Source organism: Vulpes vulpes, chromosome 9 (genome assembly GCF_048418805.1).
Source record: "Vulpes vulpes isolate BD-2025 chromosome 9, VulVul3, whole genome shotgun sequence".
In the NCBI taxonomy this organism is placed as follows: Eukaryota; Metazoa; Chordata; class Mammalia; order Carnivora; family Canidae; genus Vulpes; species Vulpes vulpes.
In genome coordinates, this window is record NC_132788.1 from 44,759,220 (window position 1) to 44,787,016 (window position 27,797).

Consider the following 27,797-nt stretch of genomic DNA (forward strand, 5'->3'; position numbering starts at 1 on the left):
AAATTATATATTTAAGTGAGCATCACTGAACCCATATGAATAGATTGTTTAATCTCAAATAGTTCATCTCTAACCAGAAAAAAATACTTTCAAAAAGTTATTACAGCAAAATTTTATAGTACTATGATTAGAAGCTTAATCAATTTTCTCTGACAGGATTGATGATAAAAATGTTCTCAGGACATCACTGATTTTACCTATGTCTGCATCTTTCTGACAATAGTGGCTTGCAAACTGTAAGGCAACATTTGCAGGAGGATCAAGAGATGGAGTAATTACCTGTCAACCAGGGGACTCGGAAGAAAAGGTAATAAAAATCTGTTAGAATGTATCTTTTTTTGTGCTCTGACACCGTGTGTTGATTTTGATCCACTCAAGAAGCACAAAGCATGAGAAAGGAAGACACACAATGGGTCACCCCATACATCCCCAAGAAGCCAATAGAGTAAGACCGATGTTCAAGCCAAGCATGACTGTGTGTTGATGGGATTTGTGGAAGGGGAGTCGTCTTTTTTGGAAAACCAGAGGTATAAAAATGATCTTTTTTGCTGGACATCATTTAACTATACTAATCATTTTCTAATAAATCTGCTCTTCATTTAGAATATAAAACCAAATTTCATTCATTCTTCACCAAATCACTGTTTTCAGTGAAAGAAATCTTTGATGATCTTTCAGCAATTACTCTAAAACAGATTTTTTTTCCTTCTCATTTAGAATTGCTTTAAGTACACACCTCAGACCAGCTAGCTTGTAAATGTGTGCTGTATTGTCAAGGCAATGGGGCAGAAGACTATGAATGGATTAAAATCATTCATTCTACAGTCACGTACGAAGTGTCTCCTATGTGGTCCACGTGGTGGATATGATAATGAACAACAGACAAGCCTGCACCCTTGTGGAGGTTCCAGTCTTGTCAGGGAGACAGACATTAATCAAAAATCATATAGGTGCAAATGGCACTAAGTGCTATTAAGGAAAGAACCATAAGCTATGCAAGATGGTAGCAAGGGAACCTGATCAAATGGGGAGGGCAGTTCTGAGAAGACTTCTCCATGGAAGTGCCAGCTAAGTGGAGATCTCAAATATGAGCCAAGTGAAGGGAGAGTGAGGTAGCCAGTGAAGGGGAGTGAGTAGGGAGCCTGTTCAAAGGCCCTGAGGCAGTAAGGGCCCTTTGCAAGAACTGAAGAGAGCCTGTGTGGCTGCTAGTGCAGAAAGCAACTTGGAGAAAAGTTTAAGAGTCTGGAGAAGCTAGCAGAAGCCAGACTGTATGGGGCTTGGGTGTTTATCTTCACAGCAATGGTACGCAATTGAAATGTTTTAATGGGTAAGGATCATCAGATTTAGGCTCCCGCATTCTACTGTAAAAAAAGGTTGAAGTGTGCCAGAGTGGATTAAGGAAGTCAGGTGAGGAAGCTGCTGCCCTGTCAGGTGGAGGTGCTACCTTGGAATTACATCACCACTACCGAAAAAAGCATTCTGGATTCTGTACCCTTCAGAAGATGAGAAACCATCTTCCTGTGTTAGAAACAGTGCTTCACTAAGGTATAAAAGCAAAACAAAAAAAAGAGGGATTAAAATTTTCAAGAGTACTTGTGGTTCAATTCAATCTAGTGATTATTTTTTAACAAGTTTGTAGTCCCAAAAGTAACTGTCCTTACTGTGGGTGAGTCTCTAGGTGAGAGCCCCTTGGTAAGTGTTAGTGAAGAAGTACAAGATTTAACAAGCAAACTACAAGGCTGACAAATATCTAGGTAGGGTTTTAACATGTGGGTAGCATTTCCACATCACTGCCCTTCTTGAGGACACATTTATATTTCACACTGTGTCTTACAGAAAACTTGCATATCCCTAAGCCATTGATCTTCCTGGGTGTGGGAAGCAAGGCAGGCAACGGCAGCCCCATTCTAGATAAGGAAACCAAGCCTGACTTCTCCAAAGCTTCATGGTTGATAGGTGACAGGCAAAAACATGGACTGGCCACAACTTCTGGAAACAGACAAATGTACATACCAAATGGTTTATCTACATTATATTTCTTAAATATGGGTTTTATGACGTCACATGAGCTGTATCCCGTAAGCGTAGCAGAATGTGCCATTCAAACTACAACAGACTCTAGCCTTTCCATCAGTCCCTGTGTATGCATCTGTGATGTGCTGCCTCAAATGACTTGTGACTGATTTTCACTGAATAACCTGTGCCATGAGCATACTCCAGAAGCAATATGGCAAATACAGTATGCATTATATACGTATATATAATTTATGTGTGTGTGTATACACACACATGCACACATACACACACACACACCAGCTATGTTACAGATTTTTTTTAGCTACCCAGTAGGACCCATGCCTCCTGATTCCAGGCCTAATCTTCCCTCCACCATTCTCCGCTATTAAAATAAATTCATTCCAGAGAAAAGTTACCAAGTTATGACTTACAAGTAGCAAAAACCTAGTCCAGCTCATGGTATTATTTGTCTCATGGAATATAAAAATAGTTACCTAAACATTTACCCTCAATCATCTAATTCTTTTATATTCTCTATAATCAAGTCTCAGTCAGGAAAATGCATTAATACATCAGATTTTTAGGACAAGGGTTTAAAAAAATCTTATTTATTTGTTCATTTGTGTATAGCTTCCTGGTGAAATCTACACACTCAGGACTTCCAGTTAAATTATCCTATTTCTGGGATCCCTGGGTGGCGCAGCTGTTTGGTGCCTGCCTTTGGCCCAGGGCGCGATCCTGGAGACCCGGGATCAAGTCCCACATCCAGCTCCGAGTCCCACATCCGGCTCCCGGTGCATGGAGCCTGCTTCTCCCTCCGCCTGTGTCTCTGCCTCTCTCTCTCTCTCTCTGTGACTACCATAAATAAATAAAAATTTAAAAAAAATTATCCTATTTCCCAAACATTCCAGTTTTCAAGTATGTGTCTCTGTTGTGCTTATAGTTTATTTTTGCGGGTTTCTTTTGTTCAGTTGCTCCTCCCCGCCCCACCTGTTCCTTCTCCATGTCCCTCCACGAAAGATTTCTGTTGTTTTTGCTTAACCTTTTCACTTCTTGCTAGTTTTTTATTTTTCATTTCCTCTTCATCCCACCCTTTCTGTGCATCTATGTTGTAGTCTTGTTTCTTCTCATCCCTTTTGTTTTTAGACTTCATTTCTTCACTCAAGTATCTCTACGTGGCAACTCTGTTAGCGTTATAATATAGCCTTGAGAATACAAACATGGAAAGAAGAAACTAATAGTTTTCAAGCACCGTACATATATAATCTCATTTGATCTTTTACAGCAATCCTTGGAATGGTTTTCCCAGATAAGAAAGTTGAAGCTAAGAGGCTACCACTCCAGGCCAGGTTCTCCCCTCTCCCAGAGGGCAAACTTACTCTAACTTAGTTTAAAGGTAAAAACATACACATAGAAAACAGCTAGAGGAGAATATCCAGCATCCATCTAAATGTCTGTATGGTTTAAGGAACCTGCATAAAACACCCAGCAGGGCAGAGAGTGGGCTTGTTAGGAAAAGGTCAACAGAAGGCCAAATTTTAAGTCTGATGTGTCCAGCATTTTTGCAAAACCAACCTTGCTCTCTTCCCATTACTGGCATTAGCTCAGTGCATTACAGTTCCCCTGCATGGCTCATGGACACACTGATGACCAGAGAACTCAGACAATGAACAGATGTCCTGAAGAAGATGCTTTTGGCCCTTTGTATATGACAATTCTGAGGTTGAAGCTGGCCTGGAAAGCAAATTGTATACCATCTTTCAGAGAGGGTAAATCAGGCAAGGCTGGGTGATTTCTTTAAATCACTGGGATACCCCGTTAAATTCTGTTTTGTTAGTAGACTTTGGAAGTAATTTGGCCACTGGGCATGCAGCTTAAACCTCACATTCTCTAATCCCACCCACCTTACCTAAACCACTGCTAAATGTGAGGTCTGGCTGGGCGCAGTGGGGACTGTAGAGACAAAGACAATTGTGTTCCCGTCACAAATAACATTCAAGGCTAAAAATGGGCTATGAGGGCAAATGAGGGGGAAATCTTTACACAATACTAAAGATGGGCCTTGACCATGGATGATGATGTCACTCCAATGAAACAATGATCTTATGTCCAGAGTTGGCAGGTATTATTTTGCCAATTAGAGCTACCTATTTGTTTCTCTCCCAAAGTAAAACCCAACAAGTGTTTGACCTCAGAGCACAGTTTATCCTCAAGTGATTCTCTCCAACTCTTTTGTTTAGTCAGGTTCCCTGTTTTCTGGAACACTTTGAAGTTGTCAGTTACTCTGAGCATCCTTTGCATGGAAACAAATGGAATGGGGATGAAAAGTGACCTTACGATTCACAGAATCATTGTCTGAATGTAGATTGCGGAATAACCATGCCAATGATTGTTACACAAGTGTTTCTGTTTCAGAGAAATGTGTACTTTAGGAAAGGATTAGTACTTGGTTTACTGAACTTAGCAAAGTAAATTCTTGAGATCTTAGGTCAGTCTGCCAGAATGGAGAGAGTGTACACATAGGTGTATGGAGTCTTCCCACTCTCAAGCCCTACCTAGCGCCATCTGGTCCTTGCCACAAGCTGATTTCTGGTCATTCCAAACAGGTGGCATAAGTGAGAAGTCACTGTGGAATAGTTTGTAGAAGAGAGTATAACTCCTTGCTAGGTGTGGAATATTTCTTGTCCAGTTTCTCTTTTATTCTTAACGTGAAGTTGCAGACATCAAAATAATGTAGAAAGGTTACACAGGTGATCTGGACACTTGTAACCCCATTCACAGACATGTTTTATTATGCTTGTATGATATTTTCTTAATTGGCCTGATATTTAAAAATTAAAATCACTAGCAACGGGTTTCCTGCCAAAACACAGTTGTTGTGAAAACCACCATTAAACCTGAACCAAAATGGGAAAGGAGAAGACTCCCATCAACATCATTGTCACTGGACATGTAGATTCGGAAAAGTCTATCACTACTGGTCGTGTGATCTACAAATGTGATGCGATCAACAAAAGAACTATCGAAAAATTTGAGAAGGAGGCAGCTGAGATGGGAAAGGGCTCCTTCAAGTATGCCTGTGTCTTGGATAAACTGAAGCTGAACATGAACATGGTATTACCACTGATATCTCCCTGTGGAAATTCAAGACCAGCAAGTATCGTGTGACCATCACTGATGCCCCAGGACACAAAGACTTTATCAAAAACATGATTACAGGAACATCTCAGGCTGACTGGCTGTCCTGATCGTTGCTGCTGGTGTTAGTGAATTTGAAGCAGGTTTCCCCAAGAATGGGCAGACCTGTGGCATGCCCTTCTGGCTCACACCCTAGGTGAAAAACAACTAATTGTTGGTGTTAACAAATTGGATTCCACTGAGCCACCCCACAGCCAGAAGAGATATAAGGAAATCGTTAAGGAATATAGCACCTACATTAAGAAAATTGGCCACAACCCCAACACAGCAGCATATGTGCCAATTTCTGGTTGGAATGGTGACAACATGCCGGAGCCAAGTGCTAACATGCCTTGATTCAAAGGATGGAAAGTCACCCGTAAAAATGGGATTGCCAGTGGAATCACACTGCTTGAAGCTCCGGATTGCATTCTGCCACCAACTTGTCCACCAACTGACAAGTCCTTGCATCTGCATCTCCTGGACATCTACAAAATTGGTGGTTATTGGTACTGTCCCTATGGGTCACCTGGAGACTGGTGTTCTTAAACCTAGCATGGTGGTCACCTTTGCTCCAGTCAGTGTTACAATTGAAGTGAAGTTTGTTGAAATGCACCATGAAGCTTTGAGTGAGGCTCTTCCTGGGGACAGTGTATGCTCTAATGTCAAGAACATATGTCAAAGATGTTCATCGTGGCAATGTGACTGGTGACAGCAAAAATGACCCACCAATGGCAGCAGCCAGTTTCATGGCTCATGTCGTTATCCTGAACCATCCAGGCCAAATCAATGCTGGATATGCACCTGTGCTGGATTGTCACACAGCTCACATAGCTTGCACATTTGCTGAGCTAAGGAAGAAGATAGATCTTCCTTCTGGAAAAAAGCTGGAAGATGGGCCCAAGTTCTTGAAATCTGGTGATGCTGCCATTGTTGATATGGTTCTCGGCAAGCCTGTGTTTGTTGAGAGTTTGACTATCCTCCTCTGGGCTGTTTTGCTGTTGGTGACATGAGACAGATGGTTGCTGTGGGTGTCATCAAAGCAGTGGACAAGAAGGCAGCTGGAGCTGGCAAGGCCAAGCAGAAGGCCTTCATATTCATATTCATTTATGAATATTATCCCCAATCTTAATCAGTGGTGGAAGAATGGTCTCAGAACTTTTTGTGTCAATTGGCAATTTAAATTTAATAGCTGGTTAATGATAACAATGCATCATAAAACCTTCAGAAGGAAAGGAGAATGTTTTATGGACCATTTGTCTTTGTGTGTGTGTGTGTATGGCTGTGTGTGTATAGCAGTTTTATTAGTTTTTTAAATCGGTACTTTTTAATGGAAACAACTTGACCAAAAAATCTGTCATACAATTCTGAGACACATTAAAAGTTAAATGAGAAAAAAACTTAACAAAAGTTAAAATTAAAATCGCTCACACAATACACTCACAACAGTATGCCATTTCTGAAAAAGAAGAGCCAGCGACATGGGGCCTGCCTTCTTACAGTGCAGCTGCGAGCTTGCCCCTCTGGTCTGCTGTCCACCATTTACCGCTGCACATTGAATTCCTAACCCTGAAGGCAAGAGCTGGGTGCCAATCATCATGATTGGACTGCTGTTTTCCTTATAATAGAAAAATGTATCTCTGTACTTAAGGCCTCTAAATGGGGAAGCCAGATAGACAGGGCTGTATGTTTCAAGAAAAATGGCCCACCCATTTGCATCTGCTTGAGAGTGTTATTCCTTTGCCTGTGTGAGAAACATCTCCATGTATACAAGATGCAAGCAAGTGCCTGTCTGCTCAACCTGCTTACTCGGGTGTACTTTCAAGAATTCTCAGTGTATGTACAAAACAGTTTCTTAAAAATAGTGTTTCTAATACTTGGGAAGAATTTTTGAGGGAAGGCTTGTTTTAAAAGACAGGCATGATTAGTAAATGATTTAGGCTTCCGGGTGATTGTAATAGCCATTCTCCTAGAATAACACACAGCATACACTGACTAGAACATAAGACAAGGAGTATGATCTGCAGAAACCGCTTTACCCATGTTTTCTCAGCCTGCACAAGCGCAGGAACAAAACTATTCATGACCTAAAACAGCACTTCTGATTAAGAATTTGGGTTTCCACTTCCTGTGGAATTCATCTAGAGTGGCTACCACTAGGTAGTTTAAGTTAACAGAAATATGGGTTGGAGAGAACCCCAGCTCCAGGTGCTTAGGATGGCACCATGAGTCTTAGCCCTGTAACTACTGAATATGGCTCACCTCCTGGGTCCTGCAGAGCTGGCCCTGGCAAAGCTGGAGCTGTTTCCATTTCACTCATTATGTTATTTTAGTTGGCACACTCCTAATTCAGCAGGTATTTCTGAGGACAACTTGAACATTTGACTCTTCAGATTCAAGTGTAATAATTTCCATTTAGCCCTACTACATTTCATCTTATATTCAAATCATCATTCTAATTAGTAGGTCTTTTTGGACACTATCCCTCTCAGTTAGGTCCTTCCTATCCCTGCATAATCAATGGACAAGAAGCCTGCAACCTCTGTTCTTATACAAATTGAACAAGACAAGTTACAGTTTCTGCAGTTGAACTATAACCCATTAAACATCATCCTCCAGATAGAGTCAATTACTCTTGTGTAAGGAATCCTCTTCCCTGCACTGATTAAAAGAAAGTGTCTGATGAATTTAAAGTTTTCTTAAAAATAGTAAATACCTCAGGCTGTGTAATCTGTATCATAGGCTTAAAGGTATTTGTCTTTCAAAGCTTTGAAAGATATCCATGGCCAAAGTCTAAAAAAACTACTCAGCAAACATAATATAATAGTCATCAGTGTGCCAGACTCAGGTGATACTAGCAACAGGCAGTTTATACCTACTTAAAGAGATGAGACGCATCTATGTATTATTGGGTAAGGAAGCTGCAGCATCAGGCTAGGTTGTCTAAATTTGATCCCGTTTAAACCAATGGCTTTCAGAGATTAAATATGATGAAAATAATAGCTATTACAGTACATTATAGCTTCTGTCATGGTAAAAATTTCTCCGATTTTTTACCTGTCTACGTCATAAGCATAGAACTCATTTCAAAGCAGCATACAGAAAAACAAGAATGGCTATGATACTGTTAATGAACAAAAATTAGATTATTCTGGGCTTTTGAGCTACCCTCTATTATCATTTCTTAATGTCTTTATTTCTTGATATTTTTTTTCTCATTCTGAGAAAACATGCCTTTAAACCCAATTTATAAATAAAGTTATATTAGCAGTACAGGAACAAGGCTTGAAGAAAATCCTTCTGACCAAATAAAATGATGACATTACCATGACATTTTCAAAAGAATCTTAAGTCACCAAAACATAAATACATTCATAAAGACTTATGAAGGGGGCAGCCCGGGTGGCTCAGCAGTTTAGCGCCGCCTTCAGCCCAGGTTGTGATCCTGGAGACCTGCAATCAAGTCCCGTGTCAGGCTCCCTGAGTGGAGCCTGCTTCTCCCTCTGCCTGTGTCTCTGCCTGTCTCTCTCTCCCTGTGACTCTCATGAGTGAATAAATAAAATCTTTTTAAAATTTTTAAAAAAGACTTATGAAGGGATTATTCTTAAAACTTGGATACGGAAAACAGTACAGGAGGGATAAAAGGTTTTAACATATTCCATAATACGCCCCCCACAAAGGGCATTTTTCGCTATCTTTTTGGAAGTTCTAAATGCAGACAAGACCCCAGCCTGTGGCCTAGGAAGGATTCTGAGATAATAAAGATCAAGGCAGCTTGCACCAACCTACCTAAAAAGGAGCGTTTAAGAATACAGAAAACTGGTGTGCGTCAAGTTGGCCATCACCCAAGAAATACAGTTTTGTGCCTTGAGAACTGAGTGGGAGGAATTCGTTGACAATGAAATTCCTCAGCACCAAGCTGGAGTCAAAAAGTCTCATTTGCCTTTATTGAACAGAGGACATTCTGCTTTAACTGATCTGATGAACTTCTTGGATTACAGCCATGTTTTGGAAAACAGAAAAATAGCAGTTTTTTCAGTACTTAAGGTTTGGTTATAAAAACATCAAAGCATAAAGTTTTCTTTTTAAGATTTTATTTATTTATTCATAAGAGGCACAGAGAGGTGGGCAGAGGGAGAAGCAGGCACCATGCAGGGAGCCCGATGTGGGACTTGATCCCAGGTCTCCAGGATCACACCCTGGGCCAAAGGCAGGCGCTAAACCGCTGAGCCACCGGGGCTGCCCCAGCATAAAGTTTTCTTGAAAATAGTAAATACTGCAGACTGTGTTATCTACATCACAGGCTTTCACATATTTAGCTTTGAAACCTATGAAAGATTTTTATGGCCAAGGTCCAAAAAACTACTCAAAAAGCAGAATAGTCATCAGTGTGCCCAACTCATGTGATATTAGTAACAGGTGAGGCCAGAAAGAGACCCTTGGAGGACAGGGGGAGGGATTGGGGGGGAGGTCACTAGTGGTGAGGCTTCATGCTTGAAGATACTAATCATTTAAGAGTTTTGTGTGTGTACTGTACCTTATATTAAGTGTAATACATTAAACTGATAATAAGCCAGAGATTTTTTTTTTTAGAAAGAGCTTTAAAATAAGTGTTTTTTCCTATCAAGGATTAGAAACTGAATTGGAGATGTCTTTAAATATTTTGCAAATCCAGAACCAGATATATTGACCCATAATTAGGAAGGGCCAAGTTGATTTTTTTTTAATATTCCGTCAGATTCTGATCATCTTCCCACACACCCACACTTTCCTTAAAGCCAAGTCTATGGTTATGATACGATGACTCCAATAAATAGAAGCCATAATCGAACATCGCTCAGTTACAGCTTTATGTTATTCTAAACTACCCTCTAGTTCTAGATTATTTTTAGAAATTGAGGAAATTATTAAAAATGAAATACAAGAAAATTACTTCTCTTATCTCACACTTGAGACAAGATCCTTTGAAATGACTATATCTCACAGCCCTATGAAATATTCTTAAGGGGAAAGGCAATGTGACTCTGAAGAAAATGCCACATAGATTGTTAATTATATATGTTAATTTGGATAGTCATAGTTTAGCAGATATGAAGCCAAAGAGATTAAAGACTCCGCCTTAACAGGTAGCAATAGTATAGTTAGTTTGAGCTACAGTTCTTTCAGATCACTCAGCTGGTCTCCTCACAGTTTTACTCCTTTCACATATTATTCAGTTAAACACTAATATCTTCAAGCAATAAAAGTTTTGACTTCTGGTCTCCCATACTGACAAAATGTAAACCAACTAATCAGAGAATCTAAAAGATTACAAATTATATTTTTCAGTGACATGTTTCCCATTCAAGCTTCTTTTTAACTGGACCGCTGTGCATGTTGAATGGGTACAAGACGTGCAACCATTTATCAAGTTTGGGCAAGCAATGCTAATACTGCTGACAGTTCTGCTCTTGGAAGAGGGCCATGCTTTTCGTTGCATGCATTACACTGACCCTGTACTTTCTTTCCTTTCCTTTGTTTCCTGTGCCATGCTTGCTGTGTAGCAAATGGAATCTCTTGCAGTAAGTTAACTTTCTTTCATACTCTTTGTCCATTTTAGGCATGGACCCATAACAAATCTTATTTTTATGGTTACTGTTATATCTCTTAGCATGTTCTCCCCTTTGCATTTCATTTTATTTTATTTGGTAGACTGAGATGTGCAGGGAATTAGTAGCATTGGGGGCTGCTTTTGTCCCAATGTAAGAAACTTAAGTTACTATGAACTCTCATACTGTCTGGGATATTTTCAACAATAACCAGCCTTATCAGACACTTAACAAAGGTCACATTTTTCATAGCTAGGTTTCCCCCTAAGTTGTGGAGGTAACATTATGTTTTTAAACAATACTTTATTTATCTTCAAGTCTCTGGCAGCTATCTTTTATACCAGATTTTAAAAGATTTCTATAAAGGTTTAAATGATCAAAAGAACAAAATGCTTTGCAAAAACAACCAAAGATCTAGTTTGGGTTAACTAATGAGTGTAGCTACTTCTTTAAACTTACGTTCAGTATCAGTATTAAGAGATCAAATAAATCTAAATCTAAATCTAGAATGGTTATTTTTCCTCCAGGGCCAGAGAAAGGAAAAGAGAAAGAAAACTTCATTCAGGATAGCCTTAGCATGGACTTTGGTGATTTTTAATAATAAGGATCAAAATTCTAATAAGATTCTTCTAATAAGATTATAATAATAGGATATTCTTCCTAATGCCTAACCTAAGTTCTTGTAATTTCTCTCCCTAAACTGATTTGGCGGAACAATTTTAAGTGACCTCAGTAGCTCTTAATATTGAGCTGAGTTCTTTATAGCCCATTAGCAAAAGAAAGGCCCTATTTATCCTTACTTAACCATGTTTGAAAACAGAACAGTGACATGTTTAGTTGAAGCCACATATTTAACCCACTTTCAATGGTGACTGCTGAGCCAGGATATTCTACTTGTGAAGGCTGCTCTTTTCTATCCACCACCTAGGAGCTAACTCATTCTTGGAGTAAAACAGGCAACATATAGAGGCCACTACAAGCAGATAACAGCTCAGAGAGTAGTATGATCATTGGTGTTGGAGTTAAGATTTACTTTTCCCTCCATATACACAAGCCATATAATGAAAACATTTTAAATTCAAGAGGTATCTATAGGGCTCAAGGACATTTTGTATGACTCCTTTATGTTCTTTCCATAGAAAATTTTGAATGTTCCCTTAATTTCTCCTTTTTGTAGGTATATGTAGCCCCTTTTTATCTTGTAATTCAACAAATATTTACTGAGCACTGAGTAGAAGCATTGTCACTAAAACTGATACACCTTAGAGGACCATAGGACTGTTGTGTTTACAGATTTTGCAATGAGTATCTGCCCTCTAAATGGCAGCCAAAATTATCACATGGAGTAACCTTCCAAATTGCTGAATTATTAAATTTGACACCTAGAATTACTTAAGGTTTTGCCTTTCAAATATACTTTTAATATTTTTTTTGCTTTTTAAAACAGTGTTATCTTATAAAAACTAAGATAACCGCAATTAAGATGACCACAGCTATAACTTGTAGATATGTAATTGGCAAGTATAATGGAAATTTGGTAATTTACTGGGTCCCTTTACAGCTACTACTCCTAACTAGTCATCTTCCAGGAACTATTCTCTATTATACTGTGAATTTCTCACTGGTATTTATTGACTGGGTTTTGTTGTTCTGTTTCATCTGGAATATAACAGCTAGCTATGTTTCCTTGATTTAAAAAAAAATGTTTTTCTCCACCAAGGTTTCACTTGTTATACAAGAATGATCCTTAATAACGGTTTCTTCCCATGCACACTCTCTCTTTAGCAATTGGAACTGTGTCAGAGATTATATAAACTGCACTTCCAGCTGCTGCTGCTTTTTCAATCCTACTGTAAGCTCATCGGCCAGGTGCACGAAGTCAGCTCCATGCCAGAGGTGAGCCACACACCTCCTGACCCCAAGTCCTACCATGGAAATCATTCCTTTCCTTTTGTTCTCTCTCCCCCCATCCCATTTATAACTGTCCAAGTCATTTTATTTCCATATAATTGATGTGCTCAAACACAAGACTTATATATGTATTATCTTTCCTTCTATCCTCATCTGGGTGTGCTAGGACTAGGTAGGGTAAAGCAAGTGACTAGCCTAGGCACAAAATTTGGAGGACCATTCTGAAAGTGCCTCATTTGTCCCACTCTGATCCTGGCCCGGATTCCAGACATCCTTATTTGAAAGAGTTTCTTGTGTTATGGTTTTTCTTCTTTATATTTATTTACCTTTTCATACTTGCCCTTACATTCAGATAAGAAGGAAATATCTATATGGCATTTGATTCTCTTCAGTTCTCCTGTCCTGCTTAGCATTAGGATGCTTTAATATTTTTAAAAGTAAAGTAACAGGGGTGCCTGGGTGGCTCAATTGGTTAAGTGTCTGCGTTTGGCTCAGGTCATAATCCCAGGGTTTTGGGATCCAGCCTTGGATCAGGCTCCCTGCTCAGTGGGGAGTCTGCTTCTCCCTCTGCCCCTCCCCCACCCCTGCTGGTTCTCTTTCTCTCTAAATTAAAAAAAGTAACAAACATACTACTTCCAAGTAAGCCAAAATTTTCCTAGAAGTGAAGAACTACTATTGCAACACAGTAAGTGAAATAATGGTGGTGTACACTGGATATTATGGGAGTACAGATGTCAAGCATGTAATTCACTGGAAGTGAAGAGGATGAAATAAGAATGCTCTCTGGAGAAAATCACACCTGAGCATATTCTTAAAGAATGAGTGTGATGAACACTGGGTGTTATACACAACTGATGAATTATTGAAAACTACATCTTAAACTAATGATGTACTTACTATATGTTAGGTAATTGAATTTAAATTTAAAAAAAAGAATGAGTTGAAGTTAGATGAAGTGAGGCTAGGAAGAATGTTCAATTAAGCAGCTGCAGCATGAGCATAAAGTGGTAAAGAGGAGTATAAGCAATTTATTTTTTTAATTATTTATTTTAGAAAGGGAGAGTGCACACACAAGCAGGTCAAGGGGTAGAGGGAAAGAGAAGCAGACTACCCATGCAGCACAGAACTGCCCAGGTTCAATCTCATGACCCTGAGATCATGCCCTGAGCTGAAACCAAGAGTAGGATGCTTAACTGAGCAGTCCAGTGGTTCCCAAAAGAAGCAATATAGTATTGCTAGAATATGAAATGGAAACCAAAAAGGGGGATCCCTGGGTGGCACAGCGGTTCGGCACGTGCCTTTGGCCCAGGGCGCGATCCTGGAGACCCGGGATCGAATCCCACATCGGGCTCCCGGTGCATGGAGCCTGCTTCTCCCTCTGCCTGTGTCTCTGCCTCTCTCTCTCTCTCTCTCTCTCTCTCTCTCTATCATAAATAAATAATAATAATAATAAAATTTTAAAAAAAAGGAAACCAAAAAGGAGTACCAGAATCAGACACAAGAGATAGGTAAGGATTAGATGATGGAAGATACTGTGCTTGGGAATGTTTTAGTTAGATTTTTAGCAGGGATGTGGAGGGTGGATTTGATGACAAGTAGGCTGGAGACAGGAGACTAGTCACGATGCTGCTGAAATAGCTCAGACAAGGATGAGGGTTTTAACCAGGACAGAAGTGCTAGATGTGGAGAGGGGACAGAAAATGTGAGAGATTATTTAGCACAAAAGGTCAATGAAACTGAGGAATGAAGTAGGAGGAAGAGTCGAGGGCGATGTTCAGGTTGTATCTCAGATGGACCAGGTGACACGTGGTACCACAGCTGACATGGTGATAAAGGACGACTGAGGCCACTGCATATCCATGCATGTTGCTCAGGGACTGAATCTGCCTACTAGACATGCCCAGGTTTTAATGCCATCTTGCAGGCAGTTAAATGTGAGGAGCTGAGGTCAGAAGAGAAATGTGGACTAAAGGTGCAGATGTGCCAGTCATCTGTGACCAGCCAGGAGTCCGTGACACCATCCTAGCAAGAGTGCTAGGGTGAGGTTGGAGCTCCAGAAACCTTATGTCAGAGGAGGGGAGAGGAGGAAACACAAATGACAGCCTTCTTACCATATTCTCACTCGGTTTGATAAAAAGGAAATGACTGTAGTTTCTAAGTATACTTTTAAATGCCAATTTCAAGGGAGGGGTATGAAGACCTCTTCACAAGCCAGGCTTCCTCCACAGACTTACAAATTATTAGATGAAAGAACACAGTTGATACAAGTGATAGGACATGTTGTCAAGATAAAGTTTGCTATTCTAGCAAATGTTAATATGAACCTTCTAGTCCATCTCTGCTCAAAAAATAACACACATGCAAATGTAACTCCTGTCATTTCCCATATTTAAAAAGCAATACACGTTTCACTTTAGAGTAATAAATTATATGTCCATACCATGTGTATATACATTATGTATAATTATTTAAATCTAGTAAATTTAAAGTGAATTTTTCCTTGTTTTAAATCTAGGTAAGTTTTAAATGCTACACACACATACACACAATATATAAAACATCCCTAGCTTAAAAGCAATTAAGATATTGACTTTCAAACTTAAAAATGATATAAAATTCTCTAATCTTTTTTAATGAATCTTTTTTAATATTAAATTTAATATTACACTTGACATACAATATTCGTTTTAGGCCTATAATGTAGTGATTCAACATTTCTATACATTAGGGAATGCTACCCCAATAACTGTAGCTACCGTATGTCATCAAAGCTATTATAGTATTATTTACTCTATATGCTTGTACTTTCCATGCCTATGACTTTATAACTGGAACTTTGTACCTCTTAACCCCCTTCACATCTTTCACCCATACCCCAACTTTCCTCCCCTCTGGCAACTGCAAATTTATTCCCTATATTTGAATCTGATTTTCTGTTTATTACTTTTGTTTTTTAGATTCCACATATAAGTGATATTATATAATATTTGTCCTTTTCCGCCTGACATACTTCACTTAGCATTATACCCTCTAGGTCCACCCAAGTTGTCACAAAGGCAAATCTCATTCTTCTTATGGCTGTGTAATTATCCAGAGTGTGCGTGTGTGTACACCACATCTTCTTTATCCATTCACCTACTAACAGATTCTTGGGTTGCTTCCATATCTTGGCTATCGTAAATAATCTTGCAATATATCTCCTCAAATTAGCGTCTTTGTTTCCTTTGGGTAAATGCCCAGTAGTGGAATAAGTGATTTCACATAGTAGTTCTGTTTTTAATTTTTTTGAGGGACCTCCATACTGTTTGTACATCCCCACCAACAGTGCACAGGGGCTTCCTTTCTCTACATCCTTGCCAGCCTTGTTATTTCTTGTCTTTTTTATATTAGCCATTCTGACTGGTGTGAGGTATCTCATTTCAATTTGCATTTTCCCTAACAGTGATGTTGAGCATCTTTTCATTGAACTATTGGCCATCTGTATATCTTCTTTGACAACTTGGTTATAAGGTCCTCTGCCCACTTTTTTTTTTTATCAGATTGTATGAGTCTTTACGTATTTTGGAGATTAACCCTTTATCAGATACATCATTTACAAATCTCTTCTCCCATTTAATAGGTTACTTTTTCATTTTTTGATGGTTTCCTTTGCAAAAACTGAGTTTACTGCCTATGTTTTCTTTTAGGGTTTTTATGATTTCAGGTCTTACATGTAAATTTTTAATCCATTTATTTTTTTACATGGTATAAGAAAGTAGTCCAATTTTTCCAACACCATTTAGTTAAATGATTTTTACTTCTCCATTATATACTTGTGCCTTGTCAATTAATTGACTATGGAAGTATGGGTTTATTTCTAGGCCCTCTCTTCTGTTGCAAGCATCTATGCATCTTTTTGTTTCTTTACCATACTGTTTTTGGTTACTATTTTAGCTTTTTAGTATAGTTTGAACTCTGGGGTTGGGATGCCTCCAGCTTTGTTGTTCTCTCTCACAATTGCTTTGGCTATTGGGGCTCTTTGGCTCCACACAAATCTTGGGATTATTTGTTCCAGTTTTACGAAAAATGCCATTTTGACAGGAATTGCACTGAAGCTGTAGATTGCTTTGAGTAGTACTGACATTTTTTAAATATTAATCCTTCCAGTTCATGAGCGTGGTATATCTTTCCATTTGTGTCATCTTCAGGTTTTTGTTTGTGTTTTTGTTTTTTTTTCTTCTTCAGTTTCTTTCATCACTGTCTTATAGCTATCAGAGTGCAGATCTTTTAAGTCCTCAAGTTTATTCCTAGGTATTCTATTCTTTTTTATGGAATTGTAAATAGGATTGTTTTTCTTAATTTCTCTGATAGTTCGCTATTAAGTAGGGTACAGAAATGTAACAGATTTCTGTATATTGATTTTGTATCCTGAAACTTTACTGAATTCATTTATTAGTTCTAACAGTTTTTTGGTGGAGTCTTTAGAGTTTTCTATGTATAGTATCATGTCATCTGCAAATAGTAATGGTTTAATGTCCTCCTTACCAATATGGATGACTTTTCTTTTTCTTGTCTGACTGCTGGAGCTAGGACTTCCAGTTCTGTGTTGAATAAGAGTGGCAAGAGTGCCCATGCTTGGCTTGTTCCTGATCTTAGAGGAAAAGCTGAAAGCTCTTTTTTTTCCTGTTGAGTATGATATTCGCCTTAAGTATGTCACAAATGACCTCTATTATGTTGATATATATTCCTTCTATACCCAATTTATTGAGCGCTTTTGTATGAATGGATGCTGGATTTCACCAAATGCTTTAAACCTATTGAGATGATAATTTTTATCTTTCATCTTGTTAATATGGCTTATCACATTATTTTGTAGCTATTGAACCATCTCTGTATCTCTAAATAAATCCCTTTGGTCATGGTAAATGATCCTTTTAATATATTAATGAACTCTGTTTGCTAATGTTTTGTTGACAATTTTATATTTATATTAATTAAGAATATTGGCCTTTAATCTTTTTCTGTACTGTGCTTGTTTGATTTTGATATCAGGGTAATACTAGCCTTATACAGTAGTTTGGAATCATTCCTTCCTCTTCAATTTTTGGAATACTTTGAGAAGGCTAGGTATTAAACATTTTTTTTTTTTTGCATGTTTGGTAGAAGTCACCTAAGAAGCCATCTGGTCCTGAATTTTTTGGTTTTGGGGAGTTTTTGGATTATTCAATTTCATGACTAGTAATTGGTCTATTCAAATTATCTATTCCTGATTCAGTCTTGAAGATTGCTTCTAGGTATTTATCCATTTCTTCTAGGTTGTCTAGTTAGTTGGTGTATAATTTTTCATAATAGTCTATTATTGTCCTTTGTAATGTGTGCTGTCAGTTGTAAATTCTCTTTTACTTCTGATTTTATTCATTCAAGTCCTCCTTTTCATGATGAGTCTGGCTAAAGATTAGTCTTTTTTTTTCTTCTTTATTGTGTACTTTTTGTTTCAAGTTTTTATTTAAATTATAGATAGTGTAATACTGGTTTCAGGAGAATTTAGTGATTCATCACAACAAATGCCTTCCTTAGTACCTGTCACCTATTTAGTCCATCCCCTGCCTCCCCTCCATTAACCCTCAGGTTGTTCTCTACAGTTAAGAGTCCATTATGGTTTGCCTCTCTCTTTTTTGCTTCTCTTTTCCCTATGTTCATCTGTTTCTTAAATTCCACGTGAGTGAAATCATATGGTATTTGTCTTTCTCAGACTTATTTTGCTTTAAATAATACACATGAAAAGATGATCAACATCACTCATCATCACAGAAACACAAATCAAAACTATGATGAGAGGGATACCTGGTGGCTCAGTCAGTTGAGTATCTGACTCTTGGTTTTGGCTCAAGTCATGATCTCAGTGTTGTGGATCAAGCCTCATATCAGGCTCCACATTCAGCGGGGAGTCTGCTGGAGATTCTCTCCTTCTCCCCATGCCCACCCCCTCATTCTTTCTTTCTCTCAAATAAATCTTAAAACATACACACACACACACACACACACACACACACACTCACAATGATGAGATACCACTTCACACTAATCAGAATGGCTAAAATTAACAACACAAGAAACAACAGTAAGGATGCTGAGAAAGGGAAACCCTCTTAAACTGTTGGTAGGAAAGCAAACTGGTGCGGCCACTCTGGAAGACATTGTGGAGGTTTCTCAAAAAGTTACAGGTAGAATTACTCTTTGACCCAGCAATTACACTACTAGGTATTTACCCAAAGGATGCAAAAATACCGATGTGAAGGGACACATGCATCCCAATATAGCAGCATTACCAATAATAGCTAAATTGTGAAAGAGGCCAGATGTCCAACAACAAATGAATGGATAAAGAAGATCTGTAGTTTTTTTTTTTCCTTTCAGCATTGTGCAGGCCAAAAGGAAGTGGCATGATATATTCTAAGTTTCTGCTAAGAAATCAGCTTACAGCTTTATGAGGCTTCCCTCCAGTGTAACTAATTGCCTTCCTAATGCTGATTTTAAGATTCTCTCTTTAATTCTTGACATTTTAAATATTATGTGAATTTCTTGGGTTCATCTTATTAGAGTCTCTCTGTACTTCCAGAACCTGGATGTCTGTCTCATTCTCCAGGTTAAGGAAGTTACTTTCTCTTTCTTTCTTTCTTTCTTTCTTTCTTTCTTTCTCTCTTCTCCTTCTGACCCCTATAATGTAAATGTTAGTAAAACTGATATTGTCTAGAGGCCCTTTAACTTATCCTCATTTTTTAAAGTTCAGTTTTCTTTTTGCTGTTCAACTTGGGGGCTCTTCATTACTCTGTCTTCCAGATCACTGACCCATTCTTCTACATCTCTAATTCCCTCTGTATTTCATTTTAGTTACTGTATTCTCCAACTCTAACTGGTTCTTGTTTGTATTTTCTCTTAGCAGTTCAGGGCTTATAATTTCAACAAAAGGATAAAACTACTAAACTCAAGTTTAGTTTCTTTATGACCATGACTTCAAAGTCTTATCTGTTTTGTTTAGTAATTTTTCTGATTTTTTATCTTGTTCTTTCATTTGGAACATACTCCCCTCTTCCCTCATTTTGTATAATTCTGTTTCTATATATTAGGTCTTGAAAGTAGTAGCCTGATACAGAAGGTGTCCTGTGGAGCCTTGTAGTACATTCCCTGGTCACCAGAACCAGGCACTCCCAGGGTGTCCTTTTTGTGGGCTTTATGTGCCTTCTTTTTTTTTTTTTATAAACTTTTTATTGGTGTTCAATTTGTCAACATAGAGAATAACACCACGTGCTCATCCTGTCAAATGCCCACCTCAGTGCCCGTCACCCATTCACCCCCACCCCCCGCCCTCCTCCCCTTCCACCACCCCTAGTTCGTTTACCAGAGTTGGAGTCTTTATATTCTGTCTCCCTTTCTGATATTTCCTACCCACTTCTTCTCCCTTCCTTTCTATTCCCTTTCACTATTATTCATATTCCCCAAATGAATGAGAACATATAATGTTTGTCCTTCTCCGATTGACTTACTTCACTCAGCATAATACCCTCCAGTTCCCTCCACGTTGAAGCAAATGGTGGGTATTTGTCGTTTCTAATGGCTGAGTAATATTCCATTGTATACATAAACCACATCTTCTTTATCCATTCATCTTTCGATGGACACCAAGGCTCCTTCCACAGTTTGGCTGTTGTGGACATTGCTGCTATAAACATGGGGGTGCAGGTGTCCCAGTGTTTCATTGCATCTGTATCTTTGGGGTAAATCCCCAGAAGTGCAATTGCTAGGTCGTAGGGCAGATCTATTTTTAACTCTTTGAGGAACCTCCACACAGTTTTCCAGAGTGGCTGCACCAGTTCACATTCCCACCAACAGTGTAAGAGGGTTCCCCTGTCTCCACATCCTCTCCAACATTTGTGGTTTCCTGTCTTGTTAATTTTCCCCATTCTCACTGGCGTGAGGTGGGATCTCATTGTGGTTTTGATTTGTATTTCCCTGATGGCAAATGATGAGGAGCATTTTCTCATGTGCTTGTTGGCCATGTCTATGTCTTCCTCTGTGAGATTTCTCTTCATGTATTTTGCCCATTTCATGATTGGATTGTTTGTTTCTTTGCTGTTGAGTTTAATAAGTCCTTTATAGATCTTGGAAACTAGCCCTTTATCTGATATGTCATTTGCAAATATCTTCTCCCATTCTGTAGGTTGTCTTTTAGTTTTGTTGACTGTATCCTTTGCTTTGCAAAAGTTTCTTATCTTGATGAAGTCCCAATAGTTCATTTTTGCTTTTGTTTCTTTTGCCTTCATGGATGTATCTTGCAAGAAGTTACTGTGGCCAAGTTCAAAAAGGGTGTTGCCTGTGTTCTCCTCTAGGAGTTTGATGGAACCTTGTCTCACATTTAGATCTTTCATCCATTTTGAGTTTATCTTTGTGTATGGTGCAAGAGAGTGGTCTAGTTTCATTCTTCTGCATGTGGATGTCCAATTTTCCCAGCACCATTTATTGAAGAGACTGTTTTTTTTTTTCCAGTGGATAGTCTTTCCTCCTTTATCGAATATTAGTTCACCATAAAGTTGAGGGTCCACTTCTGGATTCTCTATTCTGTTCCATTGATCTATGTGTCTGTTTTTGTGCCAGTACCACACTGTCTTGATGACCACAGCTTTGTAGTACAACCTGAAATCTGGCAGTGTGATGCCCCCAGCTATGGTTTTCTTTTTTAAAATTCCCCTGGCTATTCGGCGTCTTGTTTGATTCCACACAATCTTAAAATAATTTGTTCCAACTCCTAAGAAAGTCCATGGTATTTTGATAGGGATTGCATTAAACGTGTAAATTGCCCTGGGTAACATTGACGTGTGCCTTCCTTTTGTGACTGGGCTAGGATTGTTTCAGACAGGGTGGTAAGCAAGGCTGACCCCAGCCTGGCTGGCTGAGTCACCTGGCTGCAGCTACTGCAGACCTGCTGGTGGATGGGATTAGCCCCTAGAATTCTGGCTGAGAAGCCTGCCCATCCTGGCTGGGACTGCGTGCCACATGTGGCAGGAGGAGTATCTGCTAGGACAGGGCGAGCACTGCTAGCAAACTAGTTAGAGATTGTCAGGGTTGGCTACCACCAGCATCAGGCCAGCTAGACTTAAAGAGAGGAAGGAAAATGTTGGCTGCCAAAACTTCTATTCCCAGAGAAAGCTCCTACAGACCCCTGCCTGTCTGACACATGCCCTAAAAGTCCATAAATCCTCATATATAACTCAGGTGCTTTTCATACTACTGCCTCTCTAATGAGTCTCAGAATGATTGATATAACATTCTGGCCCTTTAAAAGCAGTCTCAGTTTACCATCATCCTCCCACTCTTCTGGAGCCTCACCGATTTTCAAAGCCAGATGTTATAGGGGCTCATCTTCCCCCCAAGGCTGATCCCCAAGACAGGGGGTGCCTGATGTGGGGCTTGATCCCCTCACTCCTCAGGAAGGACCCTCTATACCTGTGATATCCCTTCTTCTTATGAATCGCCACACCTGTGGTTTGGTTCTTGACAATGTCTCTGCCCCTTCTGCCTCTCCTACCCTTATCAATGAGGCTTTTTTTAGGCCTTTAGCTGTGGAAGAACTGTTATGTTAGTCCTAAGGTTTTTTTCAGAGGGAGTGGCATTAGATGTAGTTGTAGCTTCGGTGTGTCCATGGGAGGAAGTGAGCTCAGGATCCTCCAACTCTGCCATTTTCCCAAGCTCTTCCTCTGATAAAGGATTACCTCAGTAAATTTTAAACCTAGTATTGGAGTAGGTAATGTATTTAATAGACATCTGTGTGAAGACAATTCTGGAGGGCTTTGGTTCTATACATGGTCCAGTGAGCTAGCTGGGAATGAGTAAAGATGAAGATGTTGGTAAATCAGCTTTCCAAAGAAAACAGACATCACCAACTTATATTACAAAGGAAAACAAACTTTTGGGCAGCCTTGGTGGCTCAGCAGTTTAGCGCCGCCTTCAGCCCAGGGCCTGATCCTGGAAACCCAGGATCGAGTCCCACATCAGGCTCCCTGCATGGAGCCTGCTTCTCCCTCTGCCTGTGTCTCTGCCTCACTCTCTCTGTCTCTCATGAATAAATAAAATCTTAAAAAAAAAAAAAAAGGAAAACAAACTTTTAAATGCACATCAACTTTTTAAAACTGCTCTTGAGATCAAATTACAAAATAGTTGACTTCCATAGTATATTTTGGGGGCACTAAGAAGTGACATAGGTTCTCTTTTTAGGATTTAGCTTTGGGTATGAGTAATTTTGAGGTAAAATCTCTTACCTCAGTAACATGAATACTAACATTACCTTGAGATTTTTCCTCTTCCTTAAATTATCTTTCATCTTTTCCCATGGCATACAAATGATTAGAAAAGGTTATCTTTCAAACAAGATCCATGTTCAGGATTATACTGATTAAGCATTTATGTGCCAAACTGTACTAAGCATTTTATATACATCATCTCATCTTTAGAATTACATATGAGGTGGGTAATGTCTTCTGTCTCACATGTGAGAAAACTGAAGCCCATCAAAGTCCATTTACTTGATTGTGGTCCCACAATGCAGTGCAGAATTGGCATTTGAACCCAGCTCTACCCCAGTCTTATGCATTTTTAACTCCAGATATGCCCTTCTACTTAAATAGAAAACATTTGAAAGGAAATGTTAACCTCTCATGTAAGGAGGGTATCCCAGCAGTTGATACAGAAAGTTACACAATGTGTTTAACCCCCTGCACATACCAATATAGTTTTATTTGTTTGATTTTAGTTTACTAGGATATTACGCTTGTGCTTAACCAGACCTTATATAAGACAGATTTTCTCTCCTGGGGATGCAAAATCTAGCCTACAACTAATACAGTAAAAATGATTTTCTCAACAGCTGCTAAACATGTCCAGGGAACTGAGTGACTTAAAGAAAAATCTGAAGGAGGCCACTGCAGCCATTGCAGCGGACCCTCTTTATATAGAGGGTGCATGGTCTGAGCCAACCTTCACATCCACTGAAGCAGCCATCCAGTCCATGCTAGAGTGCCTGAAGAACAATGAACTTGGAAAGGCTTTACGGCAAATCAGGGAATGCAGGTAACTCTATTTCTTTTAGAAATGGTTAAAGGAAATATATGCCTGATAGTTACTTTGTCATGGTTCGGAACTGAATCACTACAGAAGGAACATCTAGATATTTTATACACATCCTTCTCAGATCTTTACCATACCATGCCAGAAATATCCCATTTCAGAACTTATATGTTTAAAGTATAGGTGTTATTTCTGGTGTTTTGTCATCCCTAAAATGTTGAAACACTTTAAAGTAAATTGGGGTATGCTTTGAAAAATATCATTTGAATGTATCCTTTTCTCCCTACAGTTTGATAGTATATTCACGTTCATTGGAACCAGAATGCTATAGCAAATAAAATTTTTATGATTATCAAGTTCTAGTCTGATATTTAGAAGCTTTAGATATTTTCATCAAAACCAATAACATTCTACTATTGGCTATGATGATATTTGCGAACCTCTGAATATACTAAAAGCCGCTGAGTTGTAGGCTTCAGATGAATTAACATATATGTGAGTTATATCTCAAAGCTACTTTTTTTAAGTAATATTCTTATACTACAGAGGCTCATAATCTTTCAACCGTGTGACCAATAATGCCTCTATAATCTATGCTATTTTTTGACTGCAGAAGTTTGTGGCCCAATGACATCTTTGGAAGCAGTTCTGATGATGAGGTCCAGACACTACTGAATATTTATTTCCGCCATCAAACTCTGGGACAAACGGGTACTTACGCATTGGTGGGGTCCAACCAGAGCCTGACCGAAATCTGCACTAAGCTGATGGAGCTGAACATGGAGATCCGGGACATGATTCGCAGGGCCCAGAGTTACCGGGTCCTCACAGCTTTTCTTCCAGACTCCAGTGTTTCTGGCACTAGTCTCTGACAGGAGCCTCCCAGCCCCCGTGGGTTCCAAACTGGGGGTGCTGTCATGCTGGGGTGACGTCATTCTGTGTCTTTTCAGCCTTCAGAAGGCTTGGTCAGACTGTTATCCCTCTTGTTACCTGTAGGTTTTCTAAACAGGATGACAGAACTTCCAACGTGTAGCAATACTCTAAAAACCAAGGTAGCATAGAACATTCTGGGACAGACTCCATCCGTTATGCTGTGTGGCACAAAGGTGTTACCATTTTACTGAGCAGATGCAACTCACTACTGAAGAAAGTGACTTCCATTGCATACCAAAGCCGACTACACTGAATACCTTCCTTTCTAGAAACAATTTTAGATTGGCAAAAGTGCAATGTTTTCTTCACAAAAAAAAAAAAAATTTATATCCTAAAACTTGTACATTCTTTTATTTTTCCTTTTTTTTTTTCCTTTTTCCTTTTTTTGGTGGGCTGAGGAAGGGGCAGGCAGAATGAAGCTGGCCACTGAAAACTGTAAGATGGTCAAAAGCTGACAGCCTGTTTATGTGAAAAGGGAGTTGTAAGTGGACAATTTAATATACACTGTAATTTGAATACAATTACTGTATCTAAAAGGAGCTGCTATGAAGTACCTTTCTTATGTTGCTAGGCTACTGTTTCCAAAAGCCCTGAATCTCTTTGCAGGAGTCTGTGATTAGGACCCTAGCACCAAATATGGTCCAGATAGACCTTTTTGTAAGGGTCTTGGCTGCTTTTTACTAGAAGGTTGCTTATATGAGCATATTTATACTACAAAGGATGAGTGTTAATTTTAATCAACTTTGCCATTTTGTAGAAAAAAGTTAAAGAAATTCACATTATAAAATCCAAGTCTTTTCACCTGTCACGCATGCATATTTTAATATCCATTTGGATAGCCAGAAGTAGAATCATAAAGATAAACTATGAGTTGTTACTTTGTTACTTAAGAAATATCATATTTTATTTGTAACATATATGAAAAGGGCCATTCTTAAGTTTGCTCCTTAAAACTAATGCTGTCAAGTGTTAGCTGTGTGCATGTAAACCAGTTGCACATCAGAAACATATTCAAAATTGATCTATGTAACTTATTCACTCTGTAAATACATTTAAAGTTTTTGTGATGTAATCTTGGTTGATATTCTATTCAGAACTTCCTTTAGACTAAAAAAAAAAGACAAAATACATATCGACTATGGATTTTATTTCTGGCTTAGAAGATCTTTGCCTTGGACAGTTACAGTTTTGCATGTGCGTTGCCACAGTGATAACCCCAAGGGGCACCATTCATATAAATTCTATAATTGGCACTTGCTGGGGATAAGCAGTAAGCACAGGGACTCTGTGAAGCAGGAACTAGCTGTTACCTCTTTGGAAGTGGACACTAAGCTAAGACTGTGATCTTCAACGAGCTCTCTCTGTAATCAACCAAAGAGAGAAATCTTAAGAGTGAAAACTCTAATTGTCAACACCGATCATTAGATTATCATCTTTAAAATTATGAAATAGACACTATAAGGAAAAATAGGAGTTTTAATTCTGTCACCAATGCTCCATCTATCTTCACCCCACATGAAAAACAGGACACAGACACACATGACAATCTGTTACTGTCTTCCTACTCATATTTACCTAGACTAACAAATATAACTTGCTTTTCTAACATACAAAAACTAAATCTTAAGTAGTAATTTTCTGGAAATAGCCTGTAAAATGGAGTATGAACCAGGATTTTTTATGTTACCAAAGACAACTATTAACTAACTGCAATAACTTTGCGGGGGGGGGGGTAGTTCAAGATAGCAGCATAGGAAGATGCTGAGCTCACCTCCTCCAATGGACACAAAAATCTACAATTACATTCAGAGTAATTCCCACAGAAGGGAACATAGAAACTGGATGAACAGAGCCTTCACAAAAGGAAGAAGCACTGAGATAGGTAGAAGAGGCAGAGATATGGTCTCACTAAAGAAAACACACCTGGCACAGTGTTCCATGGTCAGGAGAGTTCTCAAAGGTATTAACTTTTCCCTGAGAAGCAAGGTATTTGAGATCAGTTTCAGGAACCCTAACCCATACATCCTGCACAGTAGAGGTAAGTCCCCAAAACACATGACTATGAAAACCAAAAGGGAGTATATCCAAAAAAATTATAGAACTACAGGGAAAGGAAAACCCATTATTTAAAAAGGCTCACGTACTCGACCCAGAAACCACTGTACAAATATCAGATTGAAAAGTACACACACCACAGGAAAAGGAGACCCACTTAATAATTTTGGAGTACCTGCCAGAGTCAGGAGACAGCTGGGGCTCTCCAGAGAGACAGAAACACTGGCAACAGCCATTTTTATTCACTCATTCTGCCACACTGATCCCAGCACTGGCAAGTACTATTCTGGAATCGTCCTTCTAGATTCCTAATACCAGGGAACATGTCCCACTGAGATCCCTGTACAACCCTGCATCTCAGCAAGTCCTTACACCCAGCTAAGCTAGGCACAGCCTAATCCCATTAGCATACCTACATCAGTTGCTGCCAGATGCAGAGCCAGCTGGGACGGGGGCCACTCTTGTATAGCACTACACCCACAGCAGTCTAGCATCACTGCAATAGGGGGATGTACCAGCCCACAGAGTGAACAGCCCTGGAGCACCTGAGTCAAGTGGGCAGGTGATTGCATTTCCAGGCCCCATAGGATCTCCTACATAAGGCCAGTCCTTCAAGACTAGTATACCTAGATGAACTACCTAATATATAGAAGCAGAGTTAGGCAAAATGAAGAGACAGAGAAATGTGGTTCCAAATGAAAGAAAAATTAAAAAGGAAAAAGACCAAAAAAAAAAAAAAAAAGGCATTCAGGAAAAGAACTGAATGAGAGGGATAAGCAGTCTATCTGATAGAGTTCAAAGTAATGGTCAATAAATATGCTTACTGAATTTAGGAGAAGAATGGATAAACACAGAACTTAAAGGGAAAATATAAGAAGGTACTAATCAGATCTGAAGACTACAATAACAAATGAAAAATACACTGAGGGAGCAAACAGATTAGATGATAGAGAAGAATGGATTAGCAATCTGGAAGACATGTTAGTGAAAATGACTCAAACTAATCAGCAAACAAAAGTT

General features: G+C 39.0%; 2 protein-coding genes across 14 annotated transcripts in view; one reads left to right on the top strand and one right to left on the bottom strand.

The window, feature by feature from the left end:
- The window catches only part of FRY (FRY microtubule binding protein), a 428,782-nt gene extending 402,930 nt beyond the window's left edge, over nt 1–25,852 (top strand). For 5 of the 9 annotated variants that reach the window (XM_072719962.1, XM_025996751.2, XM_072719961.1 and 2 more), the window contains 5 exons: nt 224–307; nt 10,737–10,754; nt 12,567–12,677; nt 23,590–23,792; nt 24,403–25,852. In XM_072719962.1, coding sequence (XP_072576063.1) covers nt 224–307; nt 10,737–10,754; nt 12,567–12,677; nt 23,590–23,792; nt 24,403–24,661 — 675 coding nt within the window. In that variant the 3' untranslated portion in view covers nt 24,662–25,852. The remainder of the gene's footprint in view (nt 1–223; nt 308–10,736; nt 10,755–12,566; nt 12,678–23,589; nt 23,793–24,402) is intronic. The other 4 variants (XM_025996753.2, XM_072719964.1, XM_025996755.2 and 1 more) reach the window with 1 other exon arrangement.
- ZAR1L (zygote arrest 1 like) overlaps nt 1–27,797 on the bottom strand; it is a 156,063-nt gene that overhangs the window by 93,797 nt on the left and 34,469 nt on the right. The window lies entirely within an intron of this gene.